This window comes from Leucoraja erinacea, chromosome 1, assembly GCF_028641065.1.
Source record: "Leucoraja erinacea ecotype New England chromosome 1, Leri_hhj_1, whole genome shotgun sequence".
Classification (NCBI taxonomy): Eukaryota; Metazoa; Chordata; class Chondrichthyes; order Rajiformes; family Rajidae; genus Leucoraja; species Leucoraja erinaceus.
Genome location: NC_073377.1, coordinates 155,749,119 through 155,764,335, shown reverse-complemented (window position 1 = coordinate 155,764,335; position 15,217 = coordinate 155,749,119). Strand labels below are relative to the sequence as shown.

Sequence of the window (15,217 nt, the reverse complement as noted above, 5' to 3'; positions counted from 1 at the left end):
TGCAGGCAGGTGGACTAGTGTAGCTGGGACATGTTGGCCGGTGTGGGCAAGTTGGGCCAAATGGCCTGTTTCCACGCTATATATAACTGTATGATTATCTACATTCCTCTGGAACCGTACACTTTTCCCAACAAATTATTTAATATAATAAAAGGGCTCTCCCACCTCTTCTCTAGATTCATTCAATTGTAATCCACGCACTAAGTTCGATTGGCTTGATATATCTAATTTTGCTACTTTAAATTCTAGGAGTTCTGCCATCATTAACTTTTTAAAACATTATTTGGATCTGTCATGTTGACAAAGTAAAACAATGAAAATAAGTTGCTATGTCCATTCAAAGGAACATGGCTAGAATAAAGTGAATATGAGATTTCCGCGGCACTTACGTAATCTTAAATATGGAACGAGCAATAATAATAATTTTTCAAGTTAAAAATGTACAGTTGTATACTTTTGACTAAGGCAGATGCAACTAATACATCTGTAAAACTAGTGTTAATCCTTTCAATTTACTTTTTTATTATAATTTTAAGTATATATAATGCACAGCTCCTGGGACACAAATTCAATGCCAACCTAGGGTGTTGTGAAGAGATTACACATTTCTCCTGTGACCGAGTAGGCATCTTCTCGCAAAACAAGGATGTGTAGGTAAATTGAATAACTTTTGTAAATTAACCCTTAGGGTAGATAAGTGACAGAATAATCAAAAGGTAAGTTAATGGACATGTCAGAGAGAACAACTTACAGGAAAGTAAGGGAGGGAAATGGAACAGATGGGATTGCTCAGTTAATAGCCAGCATTGACTGACTGGACCAAACGGATGTGTGAGATAAACTAGTTGAAATGCATTCTACTCGAATGGGGGAAGCAGCATCAAATCTGCTTTATTATGTAAAAACAAGTCACCTTAACGAATTTAATAAATTGTTAGTAATAGTAACAACAGTATCATTAACAAAATGTCACATACCACCTAAGACAGAACTCACATCAAATTTCCCCAGGTTAGGCTTCTGTTTTCCTGCTAGAATCTTCAGAGCTGTAGATTTTCCAATACCATTAGTTCCCACCAAGCCCAAAACTTCACCGGGACGAGGAATAGGCAACCTGATGATCAGATCATTTGCAATCTATTAAAATTGACACAACTGTCAAAACTCTGTGCCACATCTTGCTGGTCCAGATTCCAACTCCACTCCTCATGACCATCCATGATCAATCAGGTATGTACCAATGGATGTGGATACAGAGAGGCTATCTCACTGGGCGCAAATATACTTATGCAGCAACAAGTTCCCCAAAATAATAGGGATTCCAGGGGTGCAGTGAGGTGACCATGTTGAAATATCACTGCTTCCCCCTTCCCAGCCAGAAAAGCCCCAAACTGAGCTTAGCTGGCAATAAACCTGAGAGATTTTTAATAGCCTGACATTCAGCAACTATTAAAAAATAATTAAAACATGACATTTTACAACTTAATAAAATTGAATTTTAATGCAGTACCAACAATATAAATAATTCATGGTGAATTAACGTGAAACAATTAACTCACCACTTCTGAAATTGACAGTCCCAGCAAGACTATGGAGTCCAACAGTGGAGTGAACAGAAAGCGCCAGCCTTCAAATTTATCCACATATTCCTCATTTTATAACAAACTAGACCAAATGTGACCCGTTGGGTCCCGTTCCCCCATCGCAATATTCCACCACTCACCCGTTCCCTTAACACAATATTCCACCACTCACGCATAGCCCCCAACTGCGCAGGTGCGGCTCATTTCCCCTCATCCCCAGCACTCCCTCCCCCTCCTCTTCACCCTCCGTTCTTTCCCATCCTCCTGCCCCCCCCACTCCCTCCCGCTCCTTTCCCCTACCCTCAGTCACTCCCTCCTGCCATATTCCCTCTCCCCTCCCTACCCCCTCCTCTCCCTCTATCTCCCTGTTCCCACACTCCTCACGTCCTCCCTATCCCTCTCCCCCACTAAACACAATGTTTAAATAACATTAAACAACAATCCTCGCTCTCCTCCTCCCCCACTCCCTCCCTCTCCTTACAACAATGTAACAAATCTCTCATTGCACTGGGTATTCTGTCATTTGTTAACATCATAACGGGCAGGGCAAGTGGAATTGGATTTTTTGAAATTAAAAGTAAATATTGTATGGTTTAAAATTGTGAATAACTTGTAAAATTTAACCAATCTGAACGAAACTTGGCCAATGCACACCACAGGACAATAGTGAATAAGGTGGCCAAAAAGTGTAGCGCTATCGTTTGCCATTTTGGCATAACGTCAGGATCACACTCATCACAGACATGCACATGGACAGACATAATAACAAACAAGATGAGAGTTCTAGTAATATATAGATGTATGAAATTCTGGGATTTGCTGATAATTCAACAATTAAATGTCAGTAGCCTGTCTACAACTGCTGACTGCAACCAGTGGGACACATCACAATGCATAATTCATAAATTCCAACTTATCTAAACAAAAACAAGATAAATGACACTAAGACACATGATGCTCCGATTTATGTTCAGGCTGTGTTTGGTCGAGGGCAGGAAATCTAGTTAAAAACTTGTTGATAATGAATTTGAAAATGGAAATTAAATGTTGAAATCATTACTACCTGCAATTGTGTTTTATTATTTAACAATTTTCAATGAAAAATATATTAAAAGTTCACACTGGAAAAATATAAGCCTTGTTTCTTTGAAAATTGTCTTGGTGTCATTTATCTTGGTTTTGGTTAGATAAGTTGGAATTTGTGAATTATGTATAGGCAGAAATAATTTTCCAACTCAATGCAGGCAGCTTACTTAATTTCATGAATTTGTTTGAAGTACTTTTAGATTACTTATCTAAAAATACTACACAACTATCCTTATAATGGTATGATGTGACAGATTTACAGGGAGAATGAATTTACACTGAACTGAGGTCTGATCTTTCTTTATTAACATTCTAGATATGACGGCTTTTTACACAAAACCTTTGCAAATCAAAGTACAATATTAATCTCCAAAGATAAAAGTAATATTAGTTTGTTATACTTCAGCAACCATTAAGCTCTGTTTTCCTCTGCCTTTCGGTAGCAAGGATTATTATTTATATAGCTGAAAATTATTGGAATTTTAATGTAACATTTTCCCCTTTCTAAACACCTTTTTGAATTTCAGTTTGTGGCGAAACTTGTGATGAATGAAATTGGTTGTTTATACATACTGCTACTCTAAAACAGTGTTTACATACACCATTTACTATTTGATGCACACAAAAGCAGCCAAGTAGATTTCAAAGTATTCACAATATTTTCCAGTATTGATCATTACCTGTGAAGCTTGAAGGAGTTCGCACAGTATCTATGTGTGGTCTCTTTAGCTAAATTGCTTGGCAAGTTAACAATCGATAAAGCTCCAAAAGGACATTTCTGAAATGAAACATTGATAAAATGTAAATATCATTTAATCTGTTATCTATACTGGGAACATGCCGGTAATCAAAATTAGTAGATTTCACCTTCTTAAAATGTGTTTTTTTGTATATATGAGGATGAGTGAAGCCTGGGATTCTCATAATCCTAGCACTGACAAATGGTGGTTGGAAAATCTTGTGGGCAGGAGGCACTAACGGAGTAGTGGAAACAATAAGCTAAAAGGAACCTTTATTAAACTTAAAATTAGGGTTCCTGTGATTTATTTCTACAATGCTTCACTTGAGTATATATCTGTTGATTTACTGTAAATTACGTTACCAATGTTGCATGTTTAAGTTTAAAAAAAAACGGAGAAGGTTGTAAAAGATACTGCATTTCTCCAAAAATATCCAATCTGATTTTTCAAATAAAGGCTTACAAATAAGAACACATCATTTATTAACACCCACGCATCACAACTCTGCAGTTGCAGCTCACTGAAAAGGTTGAATGAATGGGGCGGGGGAAGGACAGTCGAGTGGGCAAAATCAAACCAACTCTTGCATCTCTTTGACCACTGATATCTCCGTTTTCCTTGCATAGTTTTCAGTTCCAATAACTTTACAATTGCTAGGATTAACTTCCAAGTACCAGAACCAAAATAGAAACAAAAATTGTTGTCTCAATAGGCAGCAAATTTGTCCAAGAGAAAAATACAAGCAAGACACAGGTAGCTCCCCAATAATATGATTGTTGCCTTCTTAAGAAATCTTGCATTATAGACAATCGCATTGCAAATTAATTGCATCAACGGGGAAAAACGCATTTGGGTTTCTGACTTGCAATAGAAAATGCCTTTATTCCCCCAAATAATTTTCAAAATATAGCTCTTAATAGCTACGTCTATTTTTATTACTGCAAGTTAAAAGTACTAGTCAGAATGTTACATTGTTAAGTAAAGCATAATTACACAAGTGTCAATGGAAGCGATTGCTTGCCAATTCCATTGCCCACCTGCGATTAATCTGACAGACAGACTGAAGAAGGGTTTCGACCCGAAACCTTGCCTATTTCCTTCGCTCCATAGATGCTGCCTCACCCGCTGAGTATCTCCAGCATTTTTGTCTACAGATGATTATAATGGGCTGTCATTATAATGACAATGGTGTCTGATTACGGCGTGGGACGTTATATGGAAACAGTTTATTATCCCTTAGACATTTTTTAATCTGCATGTAATCAAGTGATACTCTAGTTCCCAATTAAAATCACGTTATAACCAATTCAGTCTGCGTAGTGCATATCATGTTCCCCAACTCATCAATTGTAATGTAGGCAATTCATGTTATGGAAACGTGCACTGTAGTAATGGCACAGATTCCCCATTGATAACTGCCAAATTTAAGTGTCAAAAATAAAAAGCAAAAATAACTTTATAATAGCAAGATTTTCAAAGTAACAGAATTTAGGTCATAGAAGCCAGGTGTCAGGTCAAAGTTGGAAATTACATTTATTACAGAAATCCGCAATACATAAAATCTATCAACATCATCTATGGCTGCTTGAAAAAAACATGGGAGGTTGATTACCTTAACGCAAATACCACAACCAATGCACAGAGTTTCTGAAATCCAAGCTATCTTACTTTGGGCAGTAACTTCAATACAAAGTTTTCCTGTGAGGAAGAGAAACACCCTGTTAGCAGTATGACTAAACATTGATCAGAAAGGCACTGTACATTTCTGTACTAAACAATTATTACATATTTGTAGCATGGCTTCTTGAAGACACACTGTTAGCACAGATCTGTGGTAATAGGAAAACAAATTAAAAACTGACCCAAAATCAAAGATGAAAATTGGGATTCCTGTCATTTGTTAACATTGTAATGGGCTTCCCATTGTGATGTAATACGCTGCTAACGGGCAGTGCAGATGGAAGTGAATTTTGTCAAAGTGCTTTTTGTAAAGTTTAAAATGTGAATAACTTGTAAAATATATCATCAATCTGAACGAAACTTGGCTAATGCACACCACAGGACAATGGTGAATAAGGTTGTCCAAAAATTGTAGCACTATCGTGTACTGTTTTGGCATAATTTCAGGATCACACTTATCATAGACACACAGACATAGAAACAAACAAGATTTGTTTGTTTTAGTAATATATAGATTGCATTTGTCAAAGCATTTCTGTGGATGTTATGATTCACGAGGTCCTGTAATCTATTGGGTCTCATCACTCAGATGGTATATGGCTTCTTTGTTGAAATTTGCATCTAATAACTCGCACAAATAAAAAGCAAATTGAAAGGCCAGGAACTCATGCAGCTTGTGGAAACTTTGGCAACTGCACGAGTGAAAACTGTTTCAAATTAATGCTATTAGAATTGGAATTTCTACCACCAGATGTCTTAATATCTGGGTAATTTCTATTAAATGGAATACACAAATGGAAATTGCTGCATAAAAGGTTATTGAAAATTCAACCTTAAAATCTTTAAATCAAGGCTCTGGAGTAATAATAATCAGTGTAAAAATGGACTGGAAAGGCAGAATTTCTCACCCATTCGTACAACCGGACAACTCTTCTTGCACTCCTGGCGACATTTCTTGGGTTTGCACTTATCATGGCTGACAATGGCAATTCTGGTGAGTTTATCTGCCATTCTGTATTTGTGAGCTTATTTGGGGGCAAAAAATTGTCTTGAGTGGTGCCACGTGTAATTCAAGGACTGCAGAAAGAAATTTCCATTAATAAGGTCCATTGAACAGCAAAATTAAACTTTATAAATAACGCACATGTACTGCTTTCAATTGTTTGTAAACGGAATCTATAAATACACCAAGTTTCAAATTTTACAGAACATGCAGTAAACTGAAAATTTGAAAATAAGTTTTTAGACAGTAGACAATAGGCGCAGGAGTAGGCCATCCGGCCCTTCGAGCCAGCACCGCCATCCAATGTGATCATGGCTGATCATCCACAATCAGTACCCTGTTCCTGCCTTCTCCCCATATCCCTTGCCTCCACTAACTCTCTCTTGAAAGCATCCAGAGAACCGGCCTCCACCGCCCTCTGTTGTCCTATACTCAACTCCTCTTGTTATGAGGCAACATGCCATTCGCTTTCTTCACTGCCTACTATGTGACAAATAAACTTGACTTGACTTGCTGTACCCAGCATGCTTACTTTCAGTGACTGATGAACAAGGACCCCCAGATCCTGTTGTACTTCCCCTTTTCCCAATTTGACACCATTTAGATAATAATCTGCCTTCCTATTTTTGCTATCAAAGTGGATAACCTCACATCTATCCACATTAAACTGTATCTGCCCACTCACCCAACCTGTCCAAGTCGCCCTGCATCCTCATAGCATCCTCCTCACAGTTCACACTGCCACCAGGCTTTGTGTCATCTGCAAATTTGCTAATGTTACTTTTAAACCCTTCATCTAAATCATTTATATTGTAAATAGCTGCAGTCCCAGCACCGAGCCTTGCGGTACCCCACTGGTCACTGCCTACCATTCTGAAAGGGACCCGTTAATCCCCACTCTTTGTTTCCTGCCTGCCAACTGATTTTCTATCCATGTCAGCACTCTACCTCCAATACCATGTGCCTTAATTTTGCCCAGTAATCTCCTATGTGGGACCTTATCAAATGCTTTTTGAAAGTCCAGGTACACTACATCCACTGACTCTCCCATGTCCATTTTCCTAGTTACATCCTCAAAAAATTCCAGAAGATTAGTCAAGCATTATTTCTCCTTTGAAAATCCATGCTGACTCGGATAGATCCTGTTACTGCTATCCAAATGTGCCGCTATTTCACATTTTATAATTGACTCCAGCATCTTCCCCTGCTATTTACTGCTACTTCTACTGCTATTTAGAACAAGGAAACAAATTTTCATTTGTAGATTGGTATTAATTGACTTTATTCAAGTGTTAATCTAGGCACATACAATTTTGGAAATTGAAACATTACACTGTAACAATATTCAATTTCAAATAATAATTTTATAATCCCTTTGTACCACTGCTTTACTTGACCATTCCATTTCGATTCAACATGTCACTATGCATAAATGCAACTTTATCTGCCATTGGATAAATGACAAAAACAAAACAGGGGCTATAGATCACGACAATTTTTTTTTTACATACATAATTTGGTCCTTCCATGTTTAAATGTGAGATTCTATAAACCATTGTATAAACAAACCTGTTGGGCATCAATAATGGCTAAAAATACTTGTTGGGCATAAATAATGGCTAAAAACACACAAAAATGACAGCAATTCATAAAGAGCGTAATGAAATGTTGTAATCAAAAAGTAGCAGGCCTGCTTTTTAATTAGTACTTCCTTCATGCAGAGATGTCATCTCCACTCACTCAAACAAGCTTGCCTTAATGTTATTTGTATTATGTCAAATCATTGTAATTACATCTTTGGTCTTGACATTGGGCCATGAATCTGAGACAGTCTCTCTATCCAGATGCTAAATGTTTCCAGGATGCCTTTCACTGAAGCTTTCCTGCATCCTCAGTTCTGACTTTTTTGTTAACACAACTGAATGCCGATTTAGCAACTTTGATAATTTAAATAATCTGTATAACAGACCATTGCATGGGCAGCAAGTTTGCAAGACCATTATTTGTAATGCTAGTTCTCCAGAATGATACGCTTTGACAGATTACCAATCAAAATAAAATTGAATAATAAATTCCCTACCGATTCACCAATCAAAATAATTCGGTAACTAATTCCGTAAGATTTATTCACGTTATCCAATCTTCCATAATAGAGAATATCCAAAATGTGCACGTTTTAATGACATTGGAAACATTCGAGAAAGGGCAGGTTAAATGTTGACGTGTTAGCGGAATGTGTGTTGCTTAAATGGAAATCTTAACAGCTGTAGAGCTGCTTCCATCTGACCTCATGTCGTATTCATCGATTTTCCAACAATGATCGTGCTCACTGTCCACCAAAGATCCTATAGCGGATCCTATATATAGGATATTTGGTGCCCACGGTGGAAGCAGCAGCGGGCCGAGCGAGGCCTGGCTCTCGCCGCACGTTACACACCAGCTCCACTCACAGTCTCTCTCTTCACTCACTTACCCCGCCCCGCCAGACAGCTACAACATTTGCGGCGCCCACCATTTCCCGTCCCAAATCGCTTCTTTACCTGGCCTGCCCAGGTTTGACGCAGTGCCAAGCACTGCCCGCGCCGGGCTCCTTGCAATAGATTATCTTCGGGCAGAGATGTATGAGAAGGAGGGAACTCCTCGCCGCTGCTAACGTGTTCCACAGGGGCCGGTGAAGATGGCGCCCGGCACGCATGCGCAGGGCCGCTCTCCCGCCGCCTCCCCCCACAGCACGCATGCGCACTTGGCTCTCCTGCCGCCTCCCCACAGCACGCATGCGCAGTGCGGAGCAAAGATCTTTGGTGCGGAGGCATCATCCAGTCCCATCCCTCACAACACGCATGCGCAGCGCCGCTCTCCTGCCGCCTCCCCACAGCACGCATGCGCAGCGCCGCTCTCCTGCCGCCTCCCCACAGCACGCATGCGCAGAGCCGCTCTCCTGCCGCCTCCCCACAGCACGCATGCGCAGCGCCGCTCTCCTGCCGCCTCCCCACAGCACGCATGCGCACTTGGCTCTCCTGCCGCCTCCCCACAGCACGCATGCGCAGTGCGGGGCAAAGATCTTTGGTGCGGAGGCATCATCCAGTCCCCTCCCCACGGTACGCATGCGCAATCCCGCCTTCCGAAAGCCGGCCCCCTCAGTGCGCATGTGCGGGGGCGCCGACTGTCGGCCCTATTCCCCTGGCGCAGGCGCAGACTGCCCCGTCCTCACCCTCCCTCCCTCCCTCCTTCCCGGTCGGCGGTTCACGGCAAAGATTGTAGAGCAGAAAATCTTTGGTTCACGGTGAGCGTGTGGCGTCCGGGCAGAGACAGTGGAGTCTGTGCGCGCCCGTTGTTCGAGCTGCGTCTGTTTGTCAGCCATCGAGCAGGGGCAGGGAGGTTGTGTTGAATTAATGTCAAATGTGTGCCGTCGTTGGGTTCCGCCACCGCTGCGCTTCTGATCTGGATATAAAAGCCGCTCCGTCCTGGGTAAGAGTATTCATTGAGTGCAAAGTGTCTAACGAATGTGTAGGAAGAAGTCAATCCGCATGCCTATACCTGGCCAATGGGTTGAAATGCTGCAACTCCAGTGTACTAAATCTGGATGTGTACCTCCTTTCGTCCATTCATTTGGGCAGTGGGATTGTAATTGCGCCTAACGGCATCGGGAGACTTTTTGTTGTGGTACTCAGAACCTTGGTACTGTACAATGAACCTTGGTACTGTACAATGAGCCTCGGTACTGTACAGTCTGTACTGTACATATATGGGCTTTTGGAAATTAACACCTGATTGTTAGTTATGAGTTGGAAACACCTACCATGCTGTGTAGGAAGGAACTGCAGATGCAGGTTGAAGCCGAAAATAAGCACAAATAGCTGGAGTAACTCAGCGGGTCAGACAGCATTTCTGGAAAACAGAAACAGGCCCCCCATGTGTGACCAAACAGCCCCATGTGTGAGAAACAGCCCCCGTGTGTGACCAAAATATGGAAAAATTGTGCAATACATCTAATGCTGAAAGCATTACGGGTATATTGTTTTGTACTGTATATATGATTCTTTTTTTCCCGAAGTTTATCAAGTGAAATATTTATGTTATGCTGACAGTGTTTGTTTCGGGTCAGAGGTCAAATATAACTGGTCATGTGTGTGACCTCACACGGAAGCATTTTTTTCATAACTCAGTTTTATCTTACACATTCTTGTGAATTTTAAAAAGCTAGAATGTTCATATCTTTAGCAGACGTATTATTGTTCTGTAGGTTGGAAAATAGCCATGAATAAGATTAACCTCTTACAATAATTTTTTTAATGCATTACTTTATGTGATGCCATTTGGTAACATGAGTGACATTTTGGTTCACTTTCCAAAAAATGATGTTTCGGGTCGAGACCCTTCTTCAGACTGAGAGTCAGGGGAAAGAGAAACAAGAGATATAGATGTTGATGTAAAGAGATATAGAACAAATTAATGAAAAATATTCCAAAAAGTAACGATGATAAGGGAAACTGGCCATTGTTAACTGTGGTCTCAGTGAAAATGAGTGTAGACAATGAGACTCAACAAGATTACTTAAGTTGGTACGACTTGAGAGGGGGATGCAAGGGTTACTTGAAGTTAGAGATATTAATATTCATACTACTGGGTTGTAAACTGCGATGCTGTTCCTCAAATTTGAATTTTGGTCTCTGACAGAAGAGTCAATGTGGGAATGGGAAGGGGAATTAAAGTGTTTGGCAACTGGGAGATCAAGTAGGTCCAGGCGGACCGAGCGAACATATTCAGCGAAACGATTGCCCAGTCTGCATTTGGCCTTGCTGATGTAGAAACGTCCACTCCTATGGATAATATGCTTCCTGATGAACCATGGTTTGATAAAAAGGACAATATTATCTTTTTTTAAGATATATTTTTGGATTATGTTTTCATTTTCAAAATATCACTCCCGTCTTCCCTCAAGATTAATACTTGCATCTGTCAAAAAATGAAAGTACGGTAAGTTCATTGTAGAGTACCTCATATCCTAAATGATTCGTGTCAAACTTTGTTTGATGCCTTGTTTGATGTGTTCTTAAGGTAGCCATTTCATTAATGTAATGGATTTCAAGAGTCAATGTTTAGCTATCACATCTTGGCTTTCCCCTAATGCAAAATTGTGCTTTTGCTATCCAGGATAGAAATATCAAAGTACAGAAACCCTGGGGGGGAAAATGTTCTGACTGTCTATCCTATCTATGCCACTGATGATTTTATGAACTGCTATCAGATCTCCAATTGATGTTTGACACTTCAAAGAAAATAATCCAAGTTTGTCTAACCTCTCATTAGCTAATAGCTTCAAATTCAGCCAGGCAGAATTCTGGCAGACCTCTTCTTCACCCTCTCTAAAGCCTCCCTTCTTGTATTGTAAAAGTCTGCAACCTATAAGACTGCAATGTGACTTCCTGACTGATACTCAATATCCCGACTGATGAAACCAAGTGTACTATACGCCTTATTTAACTCCCTATCTACTTCTGTTGCCACATTCAGTGTGCTTTGGACTAGGACCAAGATCTCTCTCAACGTTAATACTGTTAAGTATCTTGCCATGAACATTCCCCTGACATTTGACCTCCCAAAGTGCAGCACCTCACACTTGCTCAGATTAAATTCTATCTGCCATTGTTCTGCCTGATTGTGTAGCTGACCTGCACCTGACTATACACTTTTACAGCATTCCTCACTGTCAGCACCACCAATTTGATGTAATCTGCAAGCTTATTAACCAATCTATCTACATTTACATCCAAGTCATTATATATACTCACGAACAACAGACGTCCTACAGACTGTCATCAGAAGAACACCTTCAACAATAACCCACTGTCTTATATGAGTAAACTAGTTCTGAATCCTAAAGACCAAGTCATTGTGGATTGATGCATCTTAATCTTCTGCATCAGCCTATCAGGGATTTTATCATACGCCTTACTAAAATCTATGTGCACAATATCAACTTCACTATCTTCATACTTTCATCACCTCCTCAAAAAATCTCAATCGAGTTAATAAAACATGACCTGCTAGGGACAAATCCACGCTAAAAGCCCTGTCCCACGGTACGTTCATTTCCAAGAGCTCTTCCGAGTTTAAAAAAAAAATCAAACTCGTGGTAAGCACAGAGAATGAATGTAGCGTAGCGGCTCGTAACGCTAACGGTGGGTACTCGGGCAGACTCGCTAACGGCAGGTTAGCATGGGAAGACTCGTGAAGATTTTTCGACATGTTGAAATCTGTCCACGAGAGGCCCGAGTACCGACGAGTGGCCATTACCGTAAATCTCCGAGTTCGAATCAGGGCAAACTCGGGAGAGCTCTTGGAATGAACTCGTACCGTGGGACAGGGCTTCAACTCTTTCTAATTAGTCTATTATTTTCCAAATGCAAGTAAGTTCCATCCCAAAGAATCCTCTCCATTAGCTGCCCTGTCTTTGAAGTGAAGCTCACCGTCCTCTAATTTCCTGGATTATTTCTGCTCACCCTCTTAAACAATTGAAAGACGTTACAGAAGGGATGGGTTTATCTTCCCAATTGAAAGCAAAATATTAAAATTGAAGACTTGAAACCATTGTAGGATAATTAGATCAGGGTTGATTTGTAAATGGGGCATCGCCAGCATTTAGAAGATTGAGGGGGGATCTTATAGAAACTTACAACATTTTTAAGGGGTTGGACAGGCTAGATGCAGGAAGATTGTTCCCGATGTTGGGGAAGTCCAGAACAAGGGGTCATAGTTTAAGGATAAGGGGGAAGTCTTTTAGGACCGAGATGAGAAAAACACTTTTCACACAGAGAGTGGTGAATCTGTGGAATTCTCTGCCACCGAAGGTAGTTGAGGCCAGTTCATTGGCTATATTTAAGAGGGAGTTAGATGTGGCCCTTGTGGCTAAAGGGATCAGGGGGTATGGAGAGAAGGCAGGTACAGGATACTGAGTTGGATGATCAGCCATGATCATATTGAATGGCGGCGCAGGCTCGAAGGGCTGAATGGCCTACTCCTGCACCTATTTTCTATGTTTCTATGGTGTAAATTAAGCAAATGGCATCAGAGTTTTGGATGAGATTTATATGCCATTCATATATTGTTGGCACCTATCCACTTCTGGCAAAACTGACAACCTCACTTTTGCATCATAAAAATTAAATGTAGTCGGGAGGGTGGATAAATTATTTGCACTGTATGATGGGCATTTCCCCTTTTTTGGAAAACAGTCTTCATATTAAACACTAATTTGTTTAGTCTGATGTTGTCAAAAGTGCTTTTTATTCAACTGCAACACCAATGTGAAAATACCTAATTTTTTGCTTTAGATATTGGTGTTCCCAAAATATGAATTTCATTTTTATGGATATCAAGTATCTCTTATCAAGGGTAACAGCAGAGACAATGTTATATTGAGTTACATTTTTTTATTTCTTCATTTTTTTGGTAATCTGGTTTTCACTTGCAAGGACGGGCTTTGTTGCCCATTGCCCGTAAAAAGATGAAAATTAGATGCTTTCTTGCACCTGGAGGAGGAATGTTCTTATACCGAAATATTCCTGGATACTTAAGGCCATTGATTTCTCAGTGGTAAAAGCACGGCAGTTATCCTATGCTCTTTGAGGAAGTGCAGAGGTTCTTCCACAATAGACATAATCAAATGTTGATGAGCACCTACTATCCTATCCTCATTGTTGTTTAAAAAAACCAATGACAAGTTGAGGATAATTTGTATTTATATAGTGTCTTTAACAAAGTAAAGTATTCCAGGATACACTAATTCAAAAATTAAAAATTTGCTAAAAAGGCCATGTTGAAGGGTCATATCTTGCATCTTTTGAAGGTTTATAGCAACTGTGTAGCTTGATATTAGCTCTTAATCGGTATTACAGGTGCACAACCTTTTATCCGACAGCCTTGGGACCAGACACTTTTCGTAATTCAGAATTTGTCGGTCTTCGGAATGGAAATTTTTTTGCGTAGATTTTAATGGCTGGCTCAGTGGTAGAGTGCTCGGCTCATATTCGCAAGGTCGCGAGTTTGCGCCTCGATCCTGGCAGTTACTCGGTCGCGAGTTTGAGTCTTCAATGTAGTTTTTTCTTGCAGAATAAATGTTTGTATGAAATGCAGTGTAGGAGAGGTGTACTGACTGTGTGGGCAGAACTTTGGAAGTGATTGCCCACCAGTCTAAAAAGCCGCTGTGTCTCCCTGTCCCTGGGATAGCAGGGGGCGATCAAACAGCACAATACTCCCCTCCCCCTCCAACTCCAGAGGAATCCACTCCCCGATGGGCCGCTACGGCGACAAGTGGCAGTTTGCCCACAGCCCGAGCTGCGCCACCCCAAGAACAAGACTACCCCCGATGGCTTCTGCCCCTACGTGCTGGAGTTGGAGCGGGGCTGGGCTGCTGTGGCTGTGGGTCTTGGGATCTCCATGCTTGCAGTGGGCCCGTTGGTCCTGACGCCAGCCCCCCCCCCCCGGAGCTGAGACTGGGACAAGACCCTTGACCTTGCACTACCACCCCACTCTCCTGCAAGGGCGTACAGTTTCCGGAGGATAGCAGGTGCGGAGACGGCTGGGCTACAAGGAGTTGCTGATGGGCCCCTACTGGGCCCCGAGCTGCGCCCCGTCATCCGCAACCCAGGTTCCTCTGTAGTTGGAGTGGGGCTGGGCTGGGCTGCTGTTGGTTGTGGGTCTCTGGGTTCTCCGTGCTTGCGGTGGGCCTGGTGGTCGACGTCCAATTGGTCCTGACGTCTCCGGTGACTGCACTGACCTACAGCCATCTCCGACGTGAAGACAGTACAAAGCCCCCGCGCCGGTGCAATGAGCGGGGAGCTGGAGAGGGGAGGGATGGGGTCACACACATGGCCGGGAAGCAGACGGGTGTAGGTGGGGTGAAACTGAAGGGAGCGACAATCTGCTGCTGCCTGCACGCTGAGTTAAAAAGTTTCCACGCAACTACCGTGGGAACTTTTTTTAACTCAGCGGGCAGGTAGCAGCATATTGCCAATTATTAACCCTCCCGCGCAATATACCCTCACCTTCTCTTTTATGAATGGGGATTTAGTTCCCCTTTCTTCGAGGACCGACCGGAGGTTCCGCTGTCACCTCTGCGGGCC

General features: G+C 41.5%; 2 protein-coding genes across 4 annotated transcripts in view; one reads left to right on the top strand and one right to left on the bottom strand.

Annotated features, from left to right (window-relative positions):
* Positions 1–8,793, bottom strand: part of abce1 (ATP-binding cassette, sub-family E (OABP), member 1) — a 32,535-nt gene extending 23,742 nt beyond the window's left edge. The window contains exons 1-5 of one of the 2 annotated variants that reach the window (XM_055646227.1): positions 8,633–8,793; positions 5,998–6,166; positions 5,022–5,107; positions 3,350–3,447; positions 997–1,114 (exon numbers count right to left, since the gene is read on the bottom strand). In XM_055646227.1, coding sequence (XP_055502202.1) covers positions 997–1,114; positions 3,350–3,447; positions 5,022–5,107; positions 5,998–6,100 — 405 coding nt within the window. In that variant the 5' untranslated portion in view covers positions 6,101–6,166; positions 8,633–8,793. Of the gene's footprint in view, positions 1–996; positions 1,115–3,349; positions 3,448–5,021; positions 5,108–5,997; positions 6,167–8,565 lie in introns of both variants that reach the window. The other variant, XM_055646236.1, reaches the window with a different exon arrangement.
* Positions 8,794–9,292: 499 nt separating this feature from the next.
* anapc10 (anaphase promoting complex subunit 10) overlaps positions 9,293–15,217 on the top strand; it is a 31,315-nt gene continuing 25,390 nt past the window's right edge. Inside the window, exon 1 of one of the 2 annotated variants that reach the window (XM_055646205.1) lies at positions 9,293–9,375. The gene's annotated coding sequence lies outside the window, so the exon portion shown is untranslated. Of the gene's footprint in view, positions 9,561–15,217 lie in introns of both variants that reach the window. The other variant, XM_055646198.1, reaches the window with a different exon arrangement.